The sequence below is a fragment of the Tachyglossus aculeatus genome, chromosome 9 (genome assembly GCF_015852505.1).
Source record: "Tachyglossus aculeatus isolate mTacAcu1 chromosome 9, mTacAcu1.pri, whole genome shotgun sequence".
In the NCBI taxonomy this organism is placed as follows: Eukaryota; Metazoa; Chordata; class Mammalia; order Monotremata; family Tachyglossidae; genus Tachyglossus; species Tachyglossus aculeatus.
In genome coordinates this window covers 54,074,801-54,095,647 of record NC_052074.1, presented here as the reverse complement: position 1 = coordinate 54,095,647, position 20,847 = coordinate 54,074,801, and the positions used below count along the sequence as shown (strand labels likewise).

The 20,847-nt window shown below is 42.0% G+C and overlaps 1 protein-coding gene across 2 annotated transcripts in view; it reads right to left on the bottom strand.

The window, feature by feature from the left end:
• Positions 1-20,847, bottom strand: part of MYO3B (myosin IIIB) — a 304,584-nt gene that overhangs the window by 265,982 nt on the left and 17,755 nt on the right. Inside the window, exons 6-7 of one of the 2 annotated variants that reach the window (XM_038751210.1) lie at positions 13,749-13,894; positions 7,389-7,425 (exon numbers count right to left, since the gene is read on the bottom strand). In XM_038751210.1, coding sequence (XP_038607138.1) covers positions 7,395-7,425; positions 13,749-13,894 — 177 coding nt within the window. In that variant the 3' untranslated portion in view covers positions 7,389-7,394. Of the gene's footprint in view, positions 1-7,388; positions 7,426-13,748; positions 13,895-20,847 lie in introns of those variants that run through there. The other variant, XM_038751211.1, reaches the window with a different exon arrangement.

Below are 20,847 nucleotides of genomic sequence, written 5' to 3'. Positions count from 1 at the left end.
TGGCCTGATCCATGGTAATAATCAGATTAGGTCTGGAACCTTCTCTCCCATGCACCATTTACCTCCCACCTACATTAAACACAGGTAAATCAATCAATCATATTTATTGAGCGCTTACTGTGTGCAGAGCACTGTACTAAGCGCTTCGGAAGTACAAGTTGGCAACATATAGAGACAGTCCCTACCCAACAGTGGGCTCACAGTCTAAAAGGGGGAGACAGAGAACAAAACCAAACATACTAACAAAATAAAATAAAGGTAAAGGTAAAGGCTTCTTTAGAATTCTGTCAGGGGAAAGGCCCTGATAAAGACCAGCTCTCAGGGATGACTAGGAAAAGTGCAGTATAAGGATGTTTGAAACTTAATTTTCAAGCTACAAACCACACCACTGCATGTTTTACTGCCTTAGAAGAACTTCCTTTATGTTCTGAAATCCCTAGGGAGGTGACTTATAAACTAAGAATTCATCATTACACGGAAATCGAGTCCAAGGCATGAAACATCTGGAGCAGCTACATATTCTTTAATTGTCTACCTCATCGTGCAGTTTGAAGGGTTTGGGGTAAAGAAGAAAATACAGGGCACATGTTAGTCTTCGAGGAGATGGATTCCTAACAAAATGAAACAAAGCTGGAAAGCTTTCCATCTCATGTTTCCAATAAAGCAAACCTAACTAAAACAGAACTAAAGGTAAACCACCAACACCGTGAAATTGCCCAACAATCAAAAAATCCAAGACAACCTGACTAAAATTTGCCTTTTCACGGTATCAATCTACCAAATGAGTTTAAGGCCTCCCAACTGTAGCACCTCCTCTGTGTGCAGAGAGGAAGGGGCAATTAATTACTTGATGCTAAAAACTAATTTCAGAAGGTTGAGCTTTATAACCTTAGTTTATATAGATTTTACAAAAATTCACTTGGATAATATTGCTTCCCATAGTCACGTCTTCTTGGCAATCATTTTATGTCTTGTGGAATGTTTTTTTTTCCTTTACTGTCAACCAAGAGAGACCTTTTCATTATTCACTTTTTCCAAGACAGAAATATCTTCCTAAAACGCAGATTTGGCTACAATATGGAGCTGCTAGAGCTGCTAGAGAAGCAGCGTGGTTCAGTGGAAAAAGCCCGGGCTTTGGAGTCAGAGGTCATGGGTTCGAATCCCAGCTCCGCCACGTCTGCTGTGTGACCTTGGGCAAGTCACTTAACTTCTCTGAGCCTCAGTTACCTCATCTGTAAAATGGGGATTAAGACTGTGAGCCCCACATGCGACAACTTGATCACCTTGTATCCCCCCCAAGCACTTAGAACAGTGCTCTGCACATAGTAAGCGCTGAACAAATGCCATTATTATTATTATTATTATTATTATTATTATATGGTTACTTTTTCTAATTCCAGCTCTCCATAGGTGCCAACACACGGAAGGAATCAAAGGAGTGGGGATGAAGACAAAGGGGAGGAGGATGTTTTCAAGTCATGGAGTACCACATGTAAAGTAGGTGGATTCTACTGATTGTTCATTTATTCCTTTTAAAGGACTAGAGAGTTAGTGGATTGGACCAAAACACTCTGGGAGCTCCAACGGCACCCCATAAGCAAAGCTTTAGAATCACCCAATGAAATGGGGGATTGTTGTCCCTACCCCCTTCAAAACCCTACAGAGAGCTCACCTCCTCCAGGAGGCCTTCCCAGATTGAGCCCCCCTTTTCCTCTGCTCCTCCTCCCCTCCCCATCGCCCCTACTCCCTCCCTCTGCTCTACGCCCATCCCCACCGCACAGCACTTGTGTATATTTGTACTTATTTACTATTCTACTTATTTTATTATGTGTATATATCTATAATTCTGTTTAACTATTTTGATGCTATTGATGCCTGTCCACTTCTTTTGTTGTCTGCCTCCCCCTTCGAGACTGAGAGCCCACTGTTGGGTAGGGATTGTCTCTATCTGTTGACAACTTGGACTTCCCAAGTGCTTAGTACAGTGCTCTGCACACAGTAAGCGCTCAATAAATACAATTGAATGAAGGAATGAAACGACACAGGTTTAGGGTTTGGGAAGGAGAAATGCCCCTACCCTGCAAAACGATCACTGTTATTACCACCTTCACGACACAGTTACTAAGCACTAAGGGTGTGCATTCTGTACAGTCAGTTCTAAAATGAGGGGGTTGTGCTCTTGATGAGTCTTATGCCACAGAAAACTCATGGCATAATATTCATGCCTTGACCAATTATGCAAATGTGCAAAACCATTTTCCCAACCCTGCAGCGCTGAGCATCCGGGCAGGTGTGTGCCGCTGGAATTCTCCCACGGAAACACTCAGTACGGCAGAACTGACTGTATTTGGAAGAAAACATGGTTTTCATTTGAAGATTTCCAAGTGCTTCCTCATCTTTTCTAAGCACCAAGCATTCTTTTCCAAAGACAGGCAAAAATTCAGCTGCGAGGTGATGGGTGAGCAGAGCCAAGGTTATAACCCAGCAGTGTCCGAAGTTTAAAATCAAGGCCTCGAGTAAACCCAGAAAAGAAAAGAGTTTTATTAATGGCAGAGGGCAAACTGAAAAATGCACCAATTATATCACTTGCCATCAAATCCTTACTGTGGCTCTGCCCAACTAGACTGTGACCTTCTAAAATATAGCCAGCAAAGAGAGGGTGTCTAAGGTGACCACATTTCTCATCATCTTGGCTGGATGGGGAGGTCATGGAGGGAAGGGCTGCATGGCAGAGTGGAAAGAGCATGGACTTGGAGAGCAGGAGACCCAGATTCCAGTCCTGGTTCTGCACCTTGCCATCCGCATGACCCTGGGCAAGTCACTTATCATTTCTGTACCTTGATTTCTTCATCTGCATTGTGAGGAACAGGGACTGAGTTTGATCTGATTATTTTGTAGGCACCCATCGCCCAGTGTTTGACCCACACTGAATATCCCTTTTTTTAATGGCAAAAGAAAGGAAGGGAAAAAGGAGAGGGAACAGTTAAAAGAAGGGAGATCCACTGCCCCGACTTTTGCTGCCATTCCCCCGTGTGCCCCCTTCCATGCAGAGTCGCAGCGGCCCCAGCTGAAGGGGTCCAAACTACTCTGGTAATGAACAGGCCCATCCCGGAGCCATTTGTGGGAGTTTCTGGTGACTTGGAAGAATGTTATTCTGATCGTGCCAGAATCTCCACAAAGAACCCCAAGGCAAAACTAATGCAACCAACAAAGAGGGATGGGGAAAGAGCCTGGACAGACTCTGCCTTGATGCTCTTTTGTTAACATGACCATGAGGCTGATTCCCATCTAACTCTTCAGTCAAAAGCAGGATCCTACTTGATACTTCCCTAGGTCTTTCAGGTGCTGGGATGCGGCCACAAAGCTAGTGACTCTCTCACCTTAGGGATTCCATCTTGAGTCTTTCTTTCATATCACTCTGGCCCCCCACTATACCCTGCAATGTCTGGAATTTATGTCCCTGGGATGGACTACAGGTAGTCACGGAGGCATATGGTAATCATCAGTGCAAAATTAAAGCCTTATTAAGGAAAACACTTTTGTAAGAATGCGATGCTCTCCCTTTTGAGGAAATAACACCTACCTTTTCATGTGCTCAAACACTCAGATCACCAAAATAAAGAGTGAGCAGACAGCAAGAGACACTATCAAAAATTCAACTCAGCAATTTCCAGGGGGTAAAAGCATCATAATTTCAGGCTCTCTAAAATAAGTAAAATGTTGTACAATTCGTGTGTTTCCTGTTGCAAAGGTCCATTTGCAATCTTTCTTACTTGTTCTCCTTCCTCATTCACTCTGCTATTTAAGAACCTAAATAGTCAGCAGAAAAGACTTTGACAAACCAAACAGAAAGTTAGAGTAAGAGTCTATGGCTTTGGAAAACAAAGCACATGAAGGAAATCAATAACTCACAGCCTTTACTGTGCTGCCTCTTCTTTCTGGGTGACCTGTTACATCCCCTGTAACTGTGCTGCAGGTTAAAATAACCACAGTCACACCCTGTTTGCCACCTGGTTACAACACATTATGGAAGAACAAAATCACAATCTTTCATTTACATTGGAAACCACAGAAAACAGGTTGAAAATCCTCATCTCTGCCAGAACTCAAGGTGCGCAGCACATCCACTCGGCAGGTATTCAGAGTTACAGATGCTCAACTCCTCAAGTTTAAAAATAATTAAGAGTGGAGAATAAAGATGATGTCTTCTTCTGGAAGCTGCCCCTGGCTACAATGAACATTTGGCAATAGGACTACCAAGTTCTCTGAGCCTCCTTTTTCCTCTCCTCCTCCCCATCCCCCCCGCCCTACCTCCTTCCCCTCCCCACAGCACCTGTACATATGTTTGCAAAAGATTTATTACTCTATTTTACTTGTACATATTTACTATTCTATTTATTTTGTTAATGATGTGCATCTAGCTTTATTTCTATTTATTCGGATGCCTTGACACCTGTCCACATGTTTTGTTTTGTTGTCTGTCTCCCCCTTCTAGACTGTGAGCCCACTGTTGGGTAGGGACCGTCTCTATATGTTGCCAACTTGTACTTCCCAAGTGCTTAGTACAGTGCTCTGCACACAGTAAGTGCTCAATAAATATGATTGAATGAATTCCCACCCTCCAGAAGACCCATGAGGAAAGGTGTGGGGGAGGTCAGGGGAGACTCCTAAAAGACAGCCCACTTTCAACAGCCTCTTTTGTTGCATTTGTTTGCTATGTGATCTTGGGCTTTTTTTAATGGTACCTGTTAACCACTTACTAAGTGCCAAGCACTGTTCTAAGCACTAGGGTAGAAACAAGGATCAGGTTGTCCCACGTGAGGCTCACAGTCGTCATCCCCATTTTACAGATGAGGTAACTGGCACGGAGACGTTAGGTGACTTACCCAAGGTCACAAAGCAGATAAGTGATGGAGGCGATATTAGAACCCACAACCTCCGACTCCCAAGCCCGGGCTCCTTCCGTTAAGATATGCTGCTTCACTTGGCTGAATCTCAGTTTCTTCATCTGTAAAGTAGAAATTCAATACCTTCTCTCATTTCTTAGAGAGTGAGCCTCATGTGGAACAGGACCTATGTCTGACCTGATCATCTTGTATTTACCCCAGTGCTTAGTACATAATGAGCACTTAAATATCACAACTATCATTACCACTGCAAGGGTAAGACTGCATCTTGCTGTGTTCTGGTAATCTGGAAACTTTTTACCATAGTTTGGTACTTAGTAAGTGTAAAGCTATCCTAATTATTTTAGCACTTCTTGCCTAAGGACAGAATTGGAGGCTAAGCATTCTTAAAAAGCAAATTACTGAATTTTGTGGGTAAGTGAGTATATCCAGAGGCCCAAGAGCAAAATCCAGAGGAATTGTCCCATAAAACACCACCCTCAGTTCATTACCTCACAGACCAGACATGGTTCAGTTTTAATTTCCTTTTTTCCTTCTTGGCCCTAAAGGAAAATATTCTAGTGGCAATTCTGCAACAGTGAAACAGTTCTTAAAATCTGGGCTCCACAGTCCTCTGCTTTCCCTTTCCCGCAGAGAAGCCAGGCAAGAACCAGATGCCATTTAGAATTCAGTGCTAATGCCTAAATTTTTGAATGAGCCAAGTGCGAAGCAGGGAGATTCTGCGTGATATCTAATTTGCATGAAAAATCTGATCAGGGATCACCTTTTGTTACAGAAGAACAGTAAACTCGGTGAGAAATGTATAACTGGAACAAGCAGCCAGGTGCCCCTGGGTCATTTAATTGACTCTTGATTATTCATGGATTAATAATCCATTAACCTTCACTTCTCCCTTACCTTTCTGCTCCTTGCCTCTAACCCATTCCCCTCCTTATATTAATGCTCCCACCAATGGACAAGGGATGGCAAAATAGAGGTTACCCACAAGAACTATCAGATGTTGGCAGTCCTTGCGGAGGGTAAGTAATAAAGGCTGGAATGAGGATTTTGAATTTTCTATGTATCTGATTTATTCACACTCTCCTTGTCTTTCATTAGCGCAAATAGCCCGACAGTGCCTTGAGCCCTCAACTTGAAAGGAAGTACCCGCATTTCTGTCCATCAGGGACCAAACCAAAAGGAGATCAGCTAGGTTTGGGTGAACTGGTTGTTGGGAATCAGCAGGGGAAAGACAAGCAAATAAAGGAATGAAAGGGAAGAAGGGTTTGGGCTACACTTTCTGATTTTCCCAGGACGCCCTCTCCCCAAAAGGCCAGATAAATTCCCCAGTCAACATCATCATCATCATCAATCGTATTTATTGAGCGCTTACTATGTGCAGAGCACTGTACTAAGCGCCTGGGAAGTACAAATTGGCAACACATAGAGACAGTCCCTACCCAACAGTGGGCTCACAGTCTAAAAGGGGGAGACAGAGAACAAAACCAAACATACTAACAAAATAAAATAAATAGAATAGATATGTACAAATGAATTAAATAAATAAATAGAGTAAAAAAAATATGTGCAAACATATATACATATATACAGGTGCTGTGGGGAAGGGAGGGAGGTAAGATGGGGAGATGGAGAGGGGGACGAGGGGGAGAGGAAGGAAGGGGCTCAGTGTGGGAAGGCCTCCTGGAGGAGGTGAGCTCTCAGCAGGGCCTTGAAGGGAGGAAGAGAGCTAGCTTGGCGGATGGGCAGAGGGAGGGCATTCCAGGCCCGGGGGAGGACGTGGGCCGGGGGTCGACGGCGGGACAGGCGAGAACGAGGTACAGTGAGGAGGTCAGTGGTGGAGAAGCGGAGGGTGCGGACTGGGCTGTAGAAGGAGAGAAGGGAGGTGAGGTAGGAGGGGGCGAGGGGATGGACAGCCTTGAAGCCCAGGGTGAGGAGTTTCTGCCTGATGCGCAGATTGACTGGTAGCCACTGGAGATTTTTGAGGAGGGGAGTGGGCTCTGGGCTCATATAGGGGAGATTGAGATTAGCCACTGGACACTGAAGCTGCTTTTCCATACTTAGTACAGTGTTTGACACATAGTAAGCGCTTAAATACATAAAAAAAAATATCAACCGAGGCAGCTTACATTACATGACACGGTGAAAATGCCTGAATGCCCCTTGGGTGGTATGACCACAGGCAGGGAAACCCTTCTACAATTATATGATATGCCAAAAACGTTTAGATTCCCTTTGTTCTGCTTCTCAATAGGCACCTTTCCTGATCCTAAAATAAAGCCTTTTCTGGTCAGGACTGTTCCTATCATTTAACAAGAGCTTGGATTCAGTGCTTGTTTGTGCATTTGGCGCATAAAATAACAATTCCTATTGAAGTCTAATAGTGCTGAAAGCCATCTTGGTCTAAAACATGAAACAAATTTTGAGTGAGAGAGAGCTGGGCAAATATTCAAGTGGATCCTTTATTCAAAGCACCAATTTTTACCTTCTCTACTGACACTGATGATGTTCCCAGATGTTCCTGCAAGCAGGAAGGGATAATGTCTGAGAAAGGATTATCGTTAAGCAGTGCTTTGGGGACCTGAGAGAGGGGTCCTTCACTGCCATCCACCTTGAGCCAAAAAAATTCCAGTTGGAAATCTTGGAAACCTTCTGCCTAAAAGGAATGAAGTGAAACTAATCAATTTGCATTGGGAGACTGGGCTATACTTTTGCATCCTGGCCCCAAATAAACGCAGAGGCTATATGACTTGCTGTGAAGAGGTTTCCAGAGTAAGCACCCCAACTTGTAATAAATAAACCCTTGTTTCCTTCGAGAGGGTGAGGGATAGGCCAGCTGGCAGAGCAGTTTCCATCTCTGTTCCTCTAAATTCTTGGGAGGGGCTTCATTCTCTTGTAACCATTATCCAACCCAACTGTGCGGCTGCAAGATCCAAATATCGGTAATTCAGCCTCACCCTACTGTAGCTTTTGGGATCAGTCTCAGCAATCTACCAGACCAAATCTCCCCTAATGCAAAAGGCAAATCCAGGTCATTCTGAAATTCCTTGCAGACCTGGTGCTTGTAGAAGCCCAAAAAACCACAGTGTCTCAGGAGTGGCAGATCAGTCACAGAGATTATAGAGAATGGGGCCACTGCCCAGGTTGAACTGGGAAGCTGCGTGCTTTCTATCTTTCTACAATAGAGAAAATAGGGCCCCAAGGAGGAGGAGGAGGGGTTTGCCCATGCCATTCCTGGGAGCTTGGCCACGGACAGGAGACTCTGGGGGTGAGCACAAATCCAAGGATACCACGGAAGGCTGGGTCAGCCCGCTTCCTCCCAAGGTTTAGTTCACCGATTCCCGGACAGGCCTAGGACAAATTTGACTTCCTCCTCCCCCCAACTCAGAAAATAGCAACCTAGGCACCAAGTGGCAGGAAACCCACAACTAGCCAGATATGGGCAAAATGTAGCTGCTGCTACATTCAAACTGATTCTCCTGGCCCCGTTATCAGCAATAATAGCACCTGGCTTGCAACTGGCAACAGTTTCAATATTCAGCATTAGGAGTACGATGTGTTGACACTGGATGCTAAATACCACTCCAACCCACACCTTCTGGCCTCTTATTCACTCCCAAGTCTGATCTGTGGGCCAAATGTTATTGCCCTACCCTGAGCTAGAATGTTCTGCAGAACTCATGTTGCCAATTTGTACTTCCCAAGTGCTCAGTACAGTGCTCTGCATAGTCAGCACTCAATAAATACGACTGAATGAATGAATGAACTGGGAACTATATCCGTTTCCCGGTTTCAAGCAATCAATCAATGGCATTTATTGAGTGCTTACTATGTGCAGAGCATTGCACTAAGTGCTTGGGAGAGTACAACAGAATTAGCAGAGTTTCAGTATGAGAATAGCAGGAAATGCAAGACCCTTCGGAGAAATCACATGTTTATCCTTTTTGACTGAAGATGTTGCAGGTGAAATTCCAGAGTAGGCAACATGGGCCAAGAAATTTCCTCTAGAAGTCTACGTATTAGATGAGCCACACACATTTTCTTCAAGTACAAAATGTATCTTCCCAAGCCCTGACCTTATAATTTCCCATTTTTGGTGACACACCCTAGTTCTACTCAGCCTAACACCTGGGCTAGAAACAAACTGCGATTATAAAGCAAGAGTCCCACTATACAAAGATACGTCATTAAGCCCTGGAGTCTGAGTAAGCATCAACTTCACTAGAAAGGAGGGTTGGGATGAATTCACTTGTTTCCTACAGCCTCAGTTTGTAAATCACTCCTCCCTCAGGACCAGTTTCAAGCCTAATCATAGAGGGAAACAAGAATAGGAAGTAACGAGCCAGGAACATTGACATGTCTATATAATTATATATATGACAATTATACACACACACTCTCGCTATGCATATTTGTTGGGTAGCATGTGTGACACATGTATCACCCCATCTTATAATGCAACCTCCCAGAGGGGAGTTTTGCCCATGTATTATGAACCTCAAAAGTTCCATGACAGCTGGGTGCCCTTCATGTCCTTTCATACTTTCACCAGACAGTCAGGGTGGAGGGGGTGAACCACCACTGCTCTCTCCTCCTATCTTGTCCTGGCCCTATTCATTCATTCAATCGTATTTATTCATCATCATCACTCGTATTTATTGAGCGCTTACTGTGTGCAGAGCACTGTACTAAGCACTTGGGAAGTACAAGTTGGCAACATATAGAGACAGTCCCTACCCAACAGTGGGCTCACAGTCTAGAAAGTCAGTCTATCCTGCCGCCCCGTGACTTGGGAGGTTTCAGGCAGGGTGAATGGGCTAGAAGGGACCTATGAAGTAGGGAAAGGAAAAGGACGGCAACAGTGGAACATGTTAGAACAACAACAACAACAACAAAAAAAGCTGTGCAGAGTGGGATTGGGTTAACTGACTGCAGGGATGGCTTGGAAAGGGAAGGAGAGGCACACAGGGACGCCATGGGGATGTGATGGGGTGGTTTGCAGAGCTGAGCTGGGACCGAGGGCAGGAGATGGTTAGGAGAGAGAGAGTCAGTAACTGCACAAGCTCTGTCATCTCCTAGACTATTTTCACCACAGGCCAGAGTCCTCCCTGCTAACTGCCATTTTGTAACAATCTTTAGGGCAATGAGAGAGCTAAGAAAGTAACAAATAGTGACAACAGATCAATATGTTCGAAGATGATACTACTCAAGGTAAGATTTAATCCGGGCTTTTTCACAATGTTCACACGTAAAAATAGTGAGTCACCTTTTATAGCCCCTTGACGGATCAGGAAGAGAAGTATAATCTAAATAGGCCCGCTCAGACATTTAAGGGGCCAGGAACTGCAGTTTCTAGGACAACCAATATTGGGCTATTTACTTCCCAGAGTTGCGTGTGGTAGGGAGGGTGGCTGAGCATTTCATCATTAAGTGGCTTTATTCACTGAATTAAGTTGCTGCATACATTGTAGGGTCTTGATGATGACGGTAATAATCTGTGATATTTGTTAAACACTTACTCTGTGCTGCACTAAGCTATGCTAAACCCTGGGGTGAGAAAAAACACATTCCCTGTCCCACGTGGGGCTCATCTTAGTACGAGCAAGAACAAGCATTGAATCCCTATTTTACAAATGAAGAAACTGAGGCCCAGGGCAATAAAGTGACTTGCCCAGGGTCACACGGCAGGCAAATGGTGGAGCCAGGATTAGAACCCAGGTCTTCTGGCTCCCAGACATGTGCTCTTTCCATTAAACCACACTGAAAGGAAGATTATTTTCTCATAACATAATAAGGTTCTATAGGCTTTGGCACTGGAAGAGTGAAGCTCACCAGTTAGGTCATCACAAAATGTAGGGTGAGGCAGGCAATGTTTAGGGCATCATCTCTATCACCCTTCTCCAGGTGAGGGTACAGGTACCCATGGTGCTCCCCAAAGACTGCTGTTTCTTTGGCAACCAACAATTTCTTCGGCAATATCCCAGGCCAAGTCCCTACGCAGGACTTCCATTAGGGTCAACCACCATTCGGTGCTTGCGTAGTAATAGTAGTAATAACAGTAATGGTGTTCACTGAGCCATCCACATTCTCGTTCTCAACTTCGTATGACTAGTAGCACACATGGAAACATGGCTGAATGAGGCAGGTGTGCCATTTGTAGTTATAGACCTAACTATCCCTAGTTGTCCATCTTAATAGCAGATCATCTCTACGTGGATAATTCCCAAATCTGCATCTTGAGCTCTTATCTCTCTCCTTCTCTGTAACCAGCATTTTCTCCTGCCTTCAGGGCATCTCTAGTTCGATGTCTCACTGAAACATCAAACTTAACATATCCAAAACCAAACTCCTTATCTTTCCAACCAAACCCTGTCCTCCCCGTTGTAACTATAAACAGCACCACCATTTCCCCAGTCTCACAATCCTGTAACCTTGGCGTTATCCTCAATTCACCTCTTTCAACCCACATATTCCCTCTGTCACCAAATCCTAGTGGTTCAACCTTCACAGCATTACTAAAATCCTCCCTTTCCTCCAGTCCAGACTTAGCTGCATTTCCTCCAAGAGGCCTTCCTCGACTCAGCCCTCTTTTCCCCAGTTTCTGCGTTGTCTATGCACTTAGATCTGTGACTTTGGACATCTGATGTCTGCCCCACCCCAAACCCAACATTCACTTTGCACACATCTTTAAATTCTGTATTAAAAGTTACGTATTTATTCATATTGATGTCTGTCTCCCCCTCTAGACTGTAAACTCTTTATGGGCATGTAATGGGCCTTCTAATTCCGTTATACTGTACTCTCCCAAGTATTTAGTACGGTGCTCTGCACATAGGAAGTGCTCAATAAATACCATTGATTGATTACCGGATCACTTTTCTACAAAACCGTTCAGGTCACATTTCCCCATTCCTCAAGAATCTCCAGTGTTTGCCCATCCATCTCTGCATCAAACAGCAACTCCTTGCGATTGGCATTAAAGCACTCAATCACCTCGCCCCCTCCTACCTTACGTCCCTGATTTCTTACTATGAACCAGCCCACGCACTTCACTCCTCTAATGCCAATCTACTCACTGTACCTCCATCTCGTCAACCTCGCTGCCAACTTCTTGCCCACATCCTGCCTCTGACCTGGAATGCCCTTCCTCTTCTTAGCCGACAGACGACCACTCCCTCGCCTTCAAAGCCATATTAAAATTACATCTCCTCCAAGAAGCATTCCCTGACTAAACCCTCATTTCCTCTTCTCCCACTCCCTTTTGTGTCACCTTGCACTTGGATTTACACCCCTATTCACCCCTCCCTGAGCCCCACAGCACTAGTGCATATCGTATTGGATACTGCATATATTGTATGTATGGTAATATATATTATATATAGTGTATATATTGCAATGTATTTATATTAACATCTGTACCCCCCTCTAGACTGGAAGCTCACTGTGGACAGGAAGCATACCTACCAACTCCGTTATACTGTACTCTCCCAAGTGCTTAGCACAGTGTTCTGCACACAGTAAGTGCTTAATAAATACGACTGATTGATGAACGCATAGTAAATCAGGAAAAATGCAAAGCATTTGCAAGGGTTATTCCATATAGTTTGCTATTAGATCAATATTCTTCCCGTCTCAAACATGATTCCTGCCCTATAAAACTGTTGTGAGCACTCACCTAAAAAATGTGGTATACTCACTGAAGACCCTGATGCTTCCCATGCGACCTGTTTAACATTTGTGTAAAGGCACCAAGATAAACTGCAGTGTGTGTCTGAATAATTCTTAGAATATTGGTGGCTGTTCATGTCTGGGTTGGGTATGCAAAGATAACATTATGACTCAGAACCTAAAACGGTCTCATCTACATATAAATAGACCTAATCAGAAATGCAAATTATAATCAGTAGAAATTTTAAAAGGCTGTGGTAACAATGTGATTGTGCAGATAACAAAGGTCAAACACTTGTATTGTTGGAGATTTTCAACTGCTATCGGGCAGCGGTCTTTCTGCTTATGTAAATGAAATGGGAAAGACACAAATATATATCAGTCTACAACCAGCTTAAAAGATTTCTGTGATAGCTTACTGATGCTATTATTGCCACAGTTTTGTTGTTCTTAAGAGCCTGAACTGTCCAAACAGAAGTGCCACTCAAATTAAAAATAAAATAAAATAAAATAAAATCAGTAATATCAGCACTGAACGTATTATCCCTGGCAATCCAGTTTTTTTGAAGAAAATATGTATGTAATATTACACATCTAAAAATACACTTGCATTTGCATTCTCTGTGCCTAAATCTCATTTTTCTGGGTGCTACTATCGAAGCAGATTAAGGAATCAGAGGTTTGACATTTTGACTAACTGGGACAGCATTTTCAGATACCATACATACCGCGGTAAGTATCCATTATACACAGTATAGCTCGTGATAAATATTCCTCTTTGTAATAATTTTCCCCACATAACAGGCTAACATGCCAAATGAATGTCAATCCTAAACACTTTCTTCCATTAAAAAGGAATGGAAATGTTGTTAGCCAATACTGAAACTGACAGTTTTCTTTATTTCATTAAGAAAATTCTATTTTGCTCTTTTGGGAACACTCCTAAGGGGGGAAAAAAATCAGATAAATACAGAATGCAATTGGTTCAGTAAGTGTTAGGATACCTGGTTGTAGATTTTCCTTATACAGCGTTTTCCCTTCTGTTGAAGATTTTTTAAATCTGTTTTTTTTTTTTATTTTAGGGAGAAATTATATTCCAAATACTTATTATACAGCTAACTAGATTCCCAAATAAACAAAAAAAGAATGAGTCAAGAGAGCCATCTAGTGCCATACCTGGGAATCTTAAAGAGAGTTTTCACAGGATGCATGTCAAATAATGGTGGATCTCCATCACCCAGTTCAATAGCCGTTATCCCAAGGGACCATACGTCACACCGAGCATCATAGGAGTAGTCATACTGCTGTTCACAAGCAATGACCTATCAGACAAAAGCAGGAACACAATATATTAAACCTCACAGACAGAACTACATGCTTCCTAAAGTGACATAACGGTCCTTTGTTCCATCATGGCCTCGTTTCTTCGGTTTCCACGGTTTGGTTGATATCGTGTTCTGAAAATAAAAGGAAGCTTTTCCTATGTTCTTCTTGCATCTGCGTATTTTGCCAGTGATTCTTCTCAAAAAGCAACTCTGTCTCAGAGACTGTTACTTGGGTCCTCTAAAAGAAACCCTGACCCTCTGTTCTTAGCTCCATTACTATTCACAAATCCAAATGTGGTAGTGAAACCGGTCTATCTCTGAAGGAGTTTTCTTCACAGAGTCCCCTCAGTACAGCTAATTTATCAGAAAGTTTAACTGCAAGGGAAGCCCAATGTGGTAAAAATAAAATGTGAACACTTTTAAAGGTCCCATCCCACTAGGTAGATCCTTCCCATCTCTCTCTACTTCCATTATTTTTTAAAAAGCCAAACCTATAAACAGCCTTCGATTTCTTTCACAAAGTGGGGCTAACAGACATCAGGTCTGTTAGCAGCATGGTTTACTGGATAGAGCATCAGCCTGGGAGTCAGAAGGACTATGTTACCAACTTGTACTTCCCAAGCGCTTAGTACAGTGCTCTGCACACAGTAAGCGCTCAATAAATACGACTGATTGATTGATTGACCTGGGTTCCAATCCTGACTCTGTCACTTGTCTGCTGGGCAACTCAACTTTTCTGGGCCTCAGTTACCTCATCTGTAAAATGGGGATTAAGACTGTGAGGTCCTGTGTGGGACATGGACTGTGTCCAACCTGATTGGCTGGTATGTGGCCCAACACTTAGTATAGTGCCTGGCACATAGTAAGTGCTTAACAATACCATAAAAAACAGTCGGTCTCACAATGTTCAAAAGCAGGGGACACCACACCTGTCCCTATGAGCTTTCAGTCCAAATGTGAAAAACTTCATTCACTCAATTATTCAACCGCATTTATTGAGTGCTTACTGTGTGCAAAGCACTTTACTAAGCACTTGGGAGAGCACAATATAACAATAACCAGTCACATTCCCCGTCCAGGACGAGTTAACACTCCCACATTCAGCCTACTAACACTTGAGGATGTAGGATTTGAGTATCTGTATCTAACCTAAAAGATGCCTCCTCACAGCTTGATAGCTATTCCAACAATACAAAAAAAAAATATCAAGGTATTTTCTTCTTCTTGCCCATAATATATAAGGTCCAGGTAGAAGAGAGTGGATGAAGGCAAAAAGGATTGAATAAGAAAAAACACAGGTCTCAGCTACAGTTGCCATGTACATGCATGGTGAAGACATGTACCATGCAATTAGCACATCTGACCTGCCAGCTGGAAGAAGTCCCGGGTTTAAAGGGCTGGAGGCTCTCAAACAAGGGGCTGCACTGCTTAGCCAATATGGGTTCTAAGTGGTTTACGGAGAGGGGAAGCCACACAATTAAAGAGCAGCACTGTATTTGTGAAAATCAAATCGGGCACAAATGGCCTACTCTATATGCATCTTCTTTCTGGCTTTTATACAAATCCAGCTAAAAAAGAGGGGGGAAAAAAAAGCAAAACAAATCTAGTCTCAGTGCCCTAAAGCCTTAGGAGAATCACGTGTTGTTGCGAAGTCAAAACTTCCTGGAGAGAACACAAGCCACCCCAGGAGTTTGGGATGCAGTAAAGGGAAATCATAAACAACCATCTAAATGTTAGAAATAAGTAACTCAAACATTTGCCTGGCTGACAGACATTATCTTTAGTTAGTTTGTTAGGAAGGCAATCATCACGATAAAATTATTTTGCCTTTAGAAACTAGTCCCTGATAGAGTAAGTCTGTAAAACAATCAGTTAAAGTTAGAAATTAGAAATTGATGATTCCCAAACAATGGAATGAGACTTACCAAATGAGGGATGTAACGGATAACAGTGAAACAGGGTAAGGACAAACCTTCCAAAAGGATAACAACCTTTGGCAGGCTCTTGAGAGGGGGTAGAGACACATTATCCCCCACTGTAGTAGCAGAGAAGAACAAATGTGCTTTTGTGTTAACTTGCCTCTTTCAGGAAGGGCCACTTTCAATACAGTCTCCTGTTTTCCTACTCCCATCTGTGAGAAACAAGGTTTCAAAAATTCTTTGGTGGTTGTATCCCTTCAGAAGATCACCTCTTCCTGAATCAGATCCTCTGACAAGCTAACACAAGAGTCTGAAATGATTCCTTCAGGAGAAAATGAAAATCACTCACCCTGGCTCAGCATTCTTCTTGACTCCCAGTCAAGAAAACAAAGAAAATACCCAAAGGCCCGGAATGCCTGACTATTGATCCTTCCCTTGTTTCCAGAAACACATCAAATTAGGTGCCATGTTAATTCTCAAAATCCAGGAAATGCACTCACTCATTTCCTAAGAAAAATAACCTTGGATAGGACTGTGCATGGTTGTGGGATAATAACTCTGCTGGAACTTCCCCCTCCAAAACACACACACAAACACATTTCCTTCCCGTCCCTAACAGAGCAACAGGTAGGTGAACCATTTTCAAAAAAGAAACTGTGGCTCCACCCAAGGGGCATAATCCTTGTCCTTAGGGGTTATTTGCACATTCCCCAGTTGAACCCCCGAGTCACAGCTTCACAGCAATGAAACAAATACTAGGAAGCAGAACCACTTCACTTGCAGCTTATTTCCCTCTCTCAACATGTGGCACCCTCCTGAACCTCCCGTAGGTCGTAAAGAACTAACTGTACTGAGCCCCAAAGGTATGGCCAGTATGACATTTGCTCAAAATACTATCTTAATTTGAGATTCTATAGGCCTGGAGTGCTATTTGATTGACTCCTAATGTTGTTTTCTTCTGGGCTTGAGTCAAGCAGTATAAATATGAAAGGATTTTGCTTTCCTTTCCCAGAACTTGATAAGAAGTTTCAGTATTTAAGAAAGATGCTGAGTGCTGATTTAAGGCCTCCTTGAAGGAAGATGAGCTTCAGCAGCAGAGCAATTGTTTGGATGCTGGCTAATGGAGCATGTCCAGGTTTCTAACTTGGAATGTAAATCTATGGTTTTTCGGCTCCCTAAGCTATGAGGCTGCCTGTTTTAAATAGAATAATAAAGCTAAGGCTGTAATCTCCAGAAATATCTATGAGGCAATATCAAGTTTACATACTTAGTTTTGAGTTAGAATATTGGGTTTTCCTAACAAGTGGTAAAATGAAAAGGTTGCTTGTATTTTTAAAATGAAAAGGTTGCTTGTATTTTTTTCCCTATGCCCAAAGACCACCACAGACCAAACAGAGAGCTATGAAGGCTGATTTATGGCCAGCTTTATCACTAATGACTTTTCCTATTGAGTGAAGGTGAAACACCATTCTCTTCAGAGCTGATATTATAAAGCCTCATTTATAGGTTAGTCCAACTGATCCCTGTAGCAGAGTCTGTGAGTCAGACCAAATCCTTGTCAGTGATTGAAAAGACTCGGCACTGAGGACTAAGAACCGAGGGGCTATTAGATCCTTTTTCCTAGGGAACAACTGCAATGCAGTTTCAAAGTTAAATAATTCCAAGGTCCACTTGCGAACATGGCTCTCACCATGCTAACTTTATGCCCTTCTGGTTGGTCCCTTCTCTGGGCAAGGGCTTCCTGGACCTGTCCTCTCATTTCATGCCACAATCCATGATGCTCTGGAAAAATGTAAAAGGCAACGCTTACCCTACAGACAATTAAGCAAATGCCCAGATGTCACCTTGGACAGTCCAAGTGGTAGGGAGGCTGTGAACATATGCTTCATGGTGACAGGCATAAGAGCTCTTAAATAAATGTTCCCCTCCTTTTATCTCTTTCTAACTTTAGGGGGTAGTATTTATTGGGTAGGTACTGTGGATTTTTCACCTCCTTCACTGTACATCCCTTAAACAGTGAAAGAACAAGTAGCAAAGGGGAAAAACTATATCACGCTTAAACCATACTTTTTTTTTCAATTTATAAATAAAATGCTATACATACACAATTTTGTACCTAACTTGGGCCCATAATTAAAAATGCAAATCCCTTATTTTCCACTGCAATTGATCTGCATTTATGGAAATAATCATTCATGCGCTCGTTTGTGGGTTTGTCTACTGCAGTGAGCTCAAAATGTATTTGCTGAAAACTATTGACTGTTTTAGGTATCTTGAATTGGGTTTATCATTGAAATGTGTGTCCTCCCAACCACTAGATTCCTCCTACTAGTCCCTAGTGTTTTTGCCATGTTTTTCTCACCTCCCATAATTTTCTAATTAAGAGACTCTTATTTCGTTATGAAGTTTAGTGCTGCTTCATGCAAAACTAAAGGCTGAATTCTAGAAATTCAAATAACTTTATTCTGGGATATTCTCAAGGGAACACTTGTTGAAATTATTTCTCTGCATTCTGATTTTCAAGGATCTTGGAATTTATGGAAAGAAATAAAGGAGGAAAAGTAATCCAATTTCTATAGATTACCTAAAAGAGGGGTGAAATAGGCTCTCTAAGTACCATCAAGATATGCTGCTTAGCAAGATATCTTTGGTTGCCTGGAGAAACAGGGAGGGAATTTTGTCTCTTCAATACAGAATTCCCCTTATCAATAAACAGGATCTGTATTGGATAAATACAAGGGGAAGAAGATCTGTCATTGCTTTAAATTGAGGAGTCAAGGCATCTAGACTTTTCCAAAATGATGCTTAACTTATTTGAAGATCAATGCAGATGATACTCTAGGCGTTAGCATCATATGGTTTGTACATGAGGTTAAATGATTTTTACAAAAAATTATTGACTGACAATAGAATTTTATTAATAGGGCATAGATTATTTTCTTTCCACCCTTCACCAAGCAACAAATCAGTTCTGAACTAGAGTAACAGAAGGCTTTAGTTCTACGAAATAAAATTTTGAGCTAGTGGAAAATCGGATGTTAAAATGATGTTATTTTTTTATCTTGCCAACTTCTACTTCCCAAGCGCTTAGTACAGTGCTCTGCACACAGTAAGTGCTCAATAAATACGATTGAATGAATGAATTAAGCCACTTATGGAAAAACTATCTATAAGGTACAAAATACTGAACTGATTGTTTTTAAAGCACTTTATATCCAAGTTATCAAATCCAAATATATGAAAGCCCGCTACATTGGGAAATCAATAAGAAGTAATTCAAGATGTAGACTATTCACCTGAAAAGAGTGGGGGAGGGAATTAAGGTCTAGGAGGGGATCATGTGTAATTAGCAATACAGCAGAGGGAGGCAGAGATATGTAGATAAGGCACTAAACGAAGTGAAACAGACAAACCAAAGACAGCACAGTAGGAAAGGCCGGAAAGCACAGCACCTGAGATATTTTTGCTTGACAGAATTAAGTCAACATTTGTTGAGCCCAATCACAAATGTCATAAAACTAATTTACCATATTTACACTCGTAAAAACCAATTCATACCTCTATAAAGTATATGCTTTCTTCCTCTTATTTCGCCATTTCAAAGTGGATTCAATTTTAGAATTATACTGATAACTGATTTTTAAACATTTAAAGAGTCATATTTTTATTTTTTCTGATTACTAAAATGAAGTCAAAAATCAACTAAGCCATTAAAAATTATAACAAAAGACTTGTGTGTAAATTGTATTCAGGTACACAGGGCAAACTAATTTGGAGAGGCTAATTCTAGCTAATAAGACTTAAGGCAAATAGACCTAAAGCTATTAACCCAAGGTTGACCTTGAGTCCTGTGATGCAGGAAAAAGACTGGCTGGTGGCTGGCCAGTGGTACACCCTCTGAATTTTACTCAGAATTTAAGCCATGTAATTTTTTTAAATGTTTTTTGGAGGCAGATCCTATGGGTTTCCAAGCTAGTGTTCCCTCACTCAAGTTACCGAATGGAAAACAAAATAAAGGCTTACAACTTCGGATGCTGGCAAAAGATGCTTTGTCTTGGGAATAAATGTTAACATATATTAATGTTAATATATGTTGCCAACTTGTACTTCCCAAGTGCTTAGTACAGTGCTCTGCACACAGTAAGCGCTCAATAAATATGATTGATTGATTGATTAAGGATTTTTTCTTTCCAAATTCAGGCATTTTTTCTGTCCTTCCACGGAATCAAAGCTAAGGCTACAGGAATGATTTTTAAAGGGTCCAAAATTATTTAAAGTATTTTAGTGTTATGAAACAAAAAGAGCCACATATTAAAATTTGAACTTCCATAAGTTTTTTCCTAGAATTTTAATAGGAAGTTTGTATCTTGTCATCTACAAAGGAGAATTCAATCTAAACACTCTCCAAATGGTTGCATTAAACTAGCTGATATCAGACAGAGAACACTCAAGAAGGGTCCAGATTACTACAGCGAATCCATTCCTAATTAAAAGTTCCAGAATCATGATGCTCCAAGAGATTAATATTTGAGCTTGAGGTGCCCGTGGGACATCCACTTAAGATGTCTTGAAGGCAGGAGGAGACATGAGATGGCAAAGGAGAGCTATCAGGGGTAGTGAGGTAGATTTGAGTGTCATCTTTGTAGATTCCCCAAGGGAGTGGTGTAGACTGAGACTAAAAGGGGACCGAGAGTTGAGTCTTGAGGGATGCTCACAGTTAGGGTGTTGGAGGCAGAGGAAGAACTGGTGAAAAACACTGAAAATAAATGAACGAGGCCACAGCGGTGATGCTGTGTCACCGTCGTCTGTTCCATCTTCAAAGAACAATGCTACTAGCATCGAGAAATTCTTCCTAAACTAAATTACCCTTACTACAACAAATCCTTATTCACTTTTTCCCTGTTCGGTATTAAAATGGGCAGTATCTGCTTCCTATCACACCTCTAAAATCCCTTTATGTACTTGAACACTCAAAATAAATATGATTGAATGAACCAATTAAAATATTACTCAATAAATGATTGAATGAAG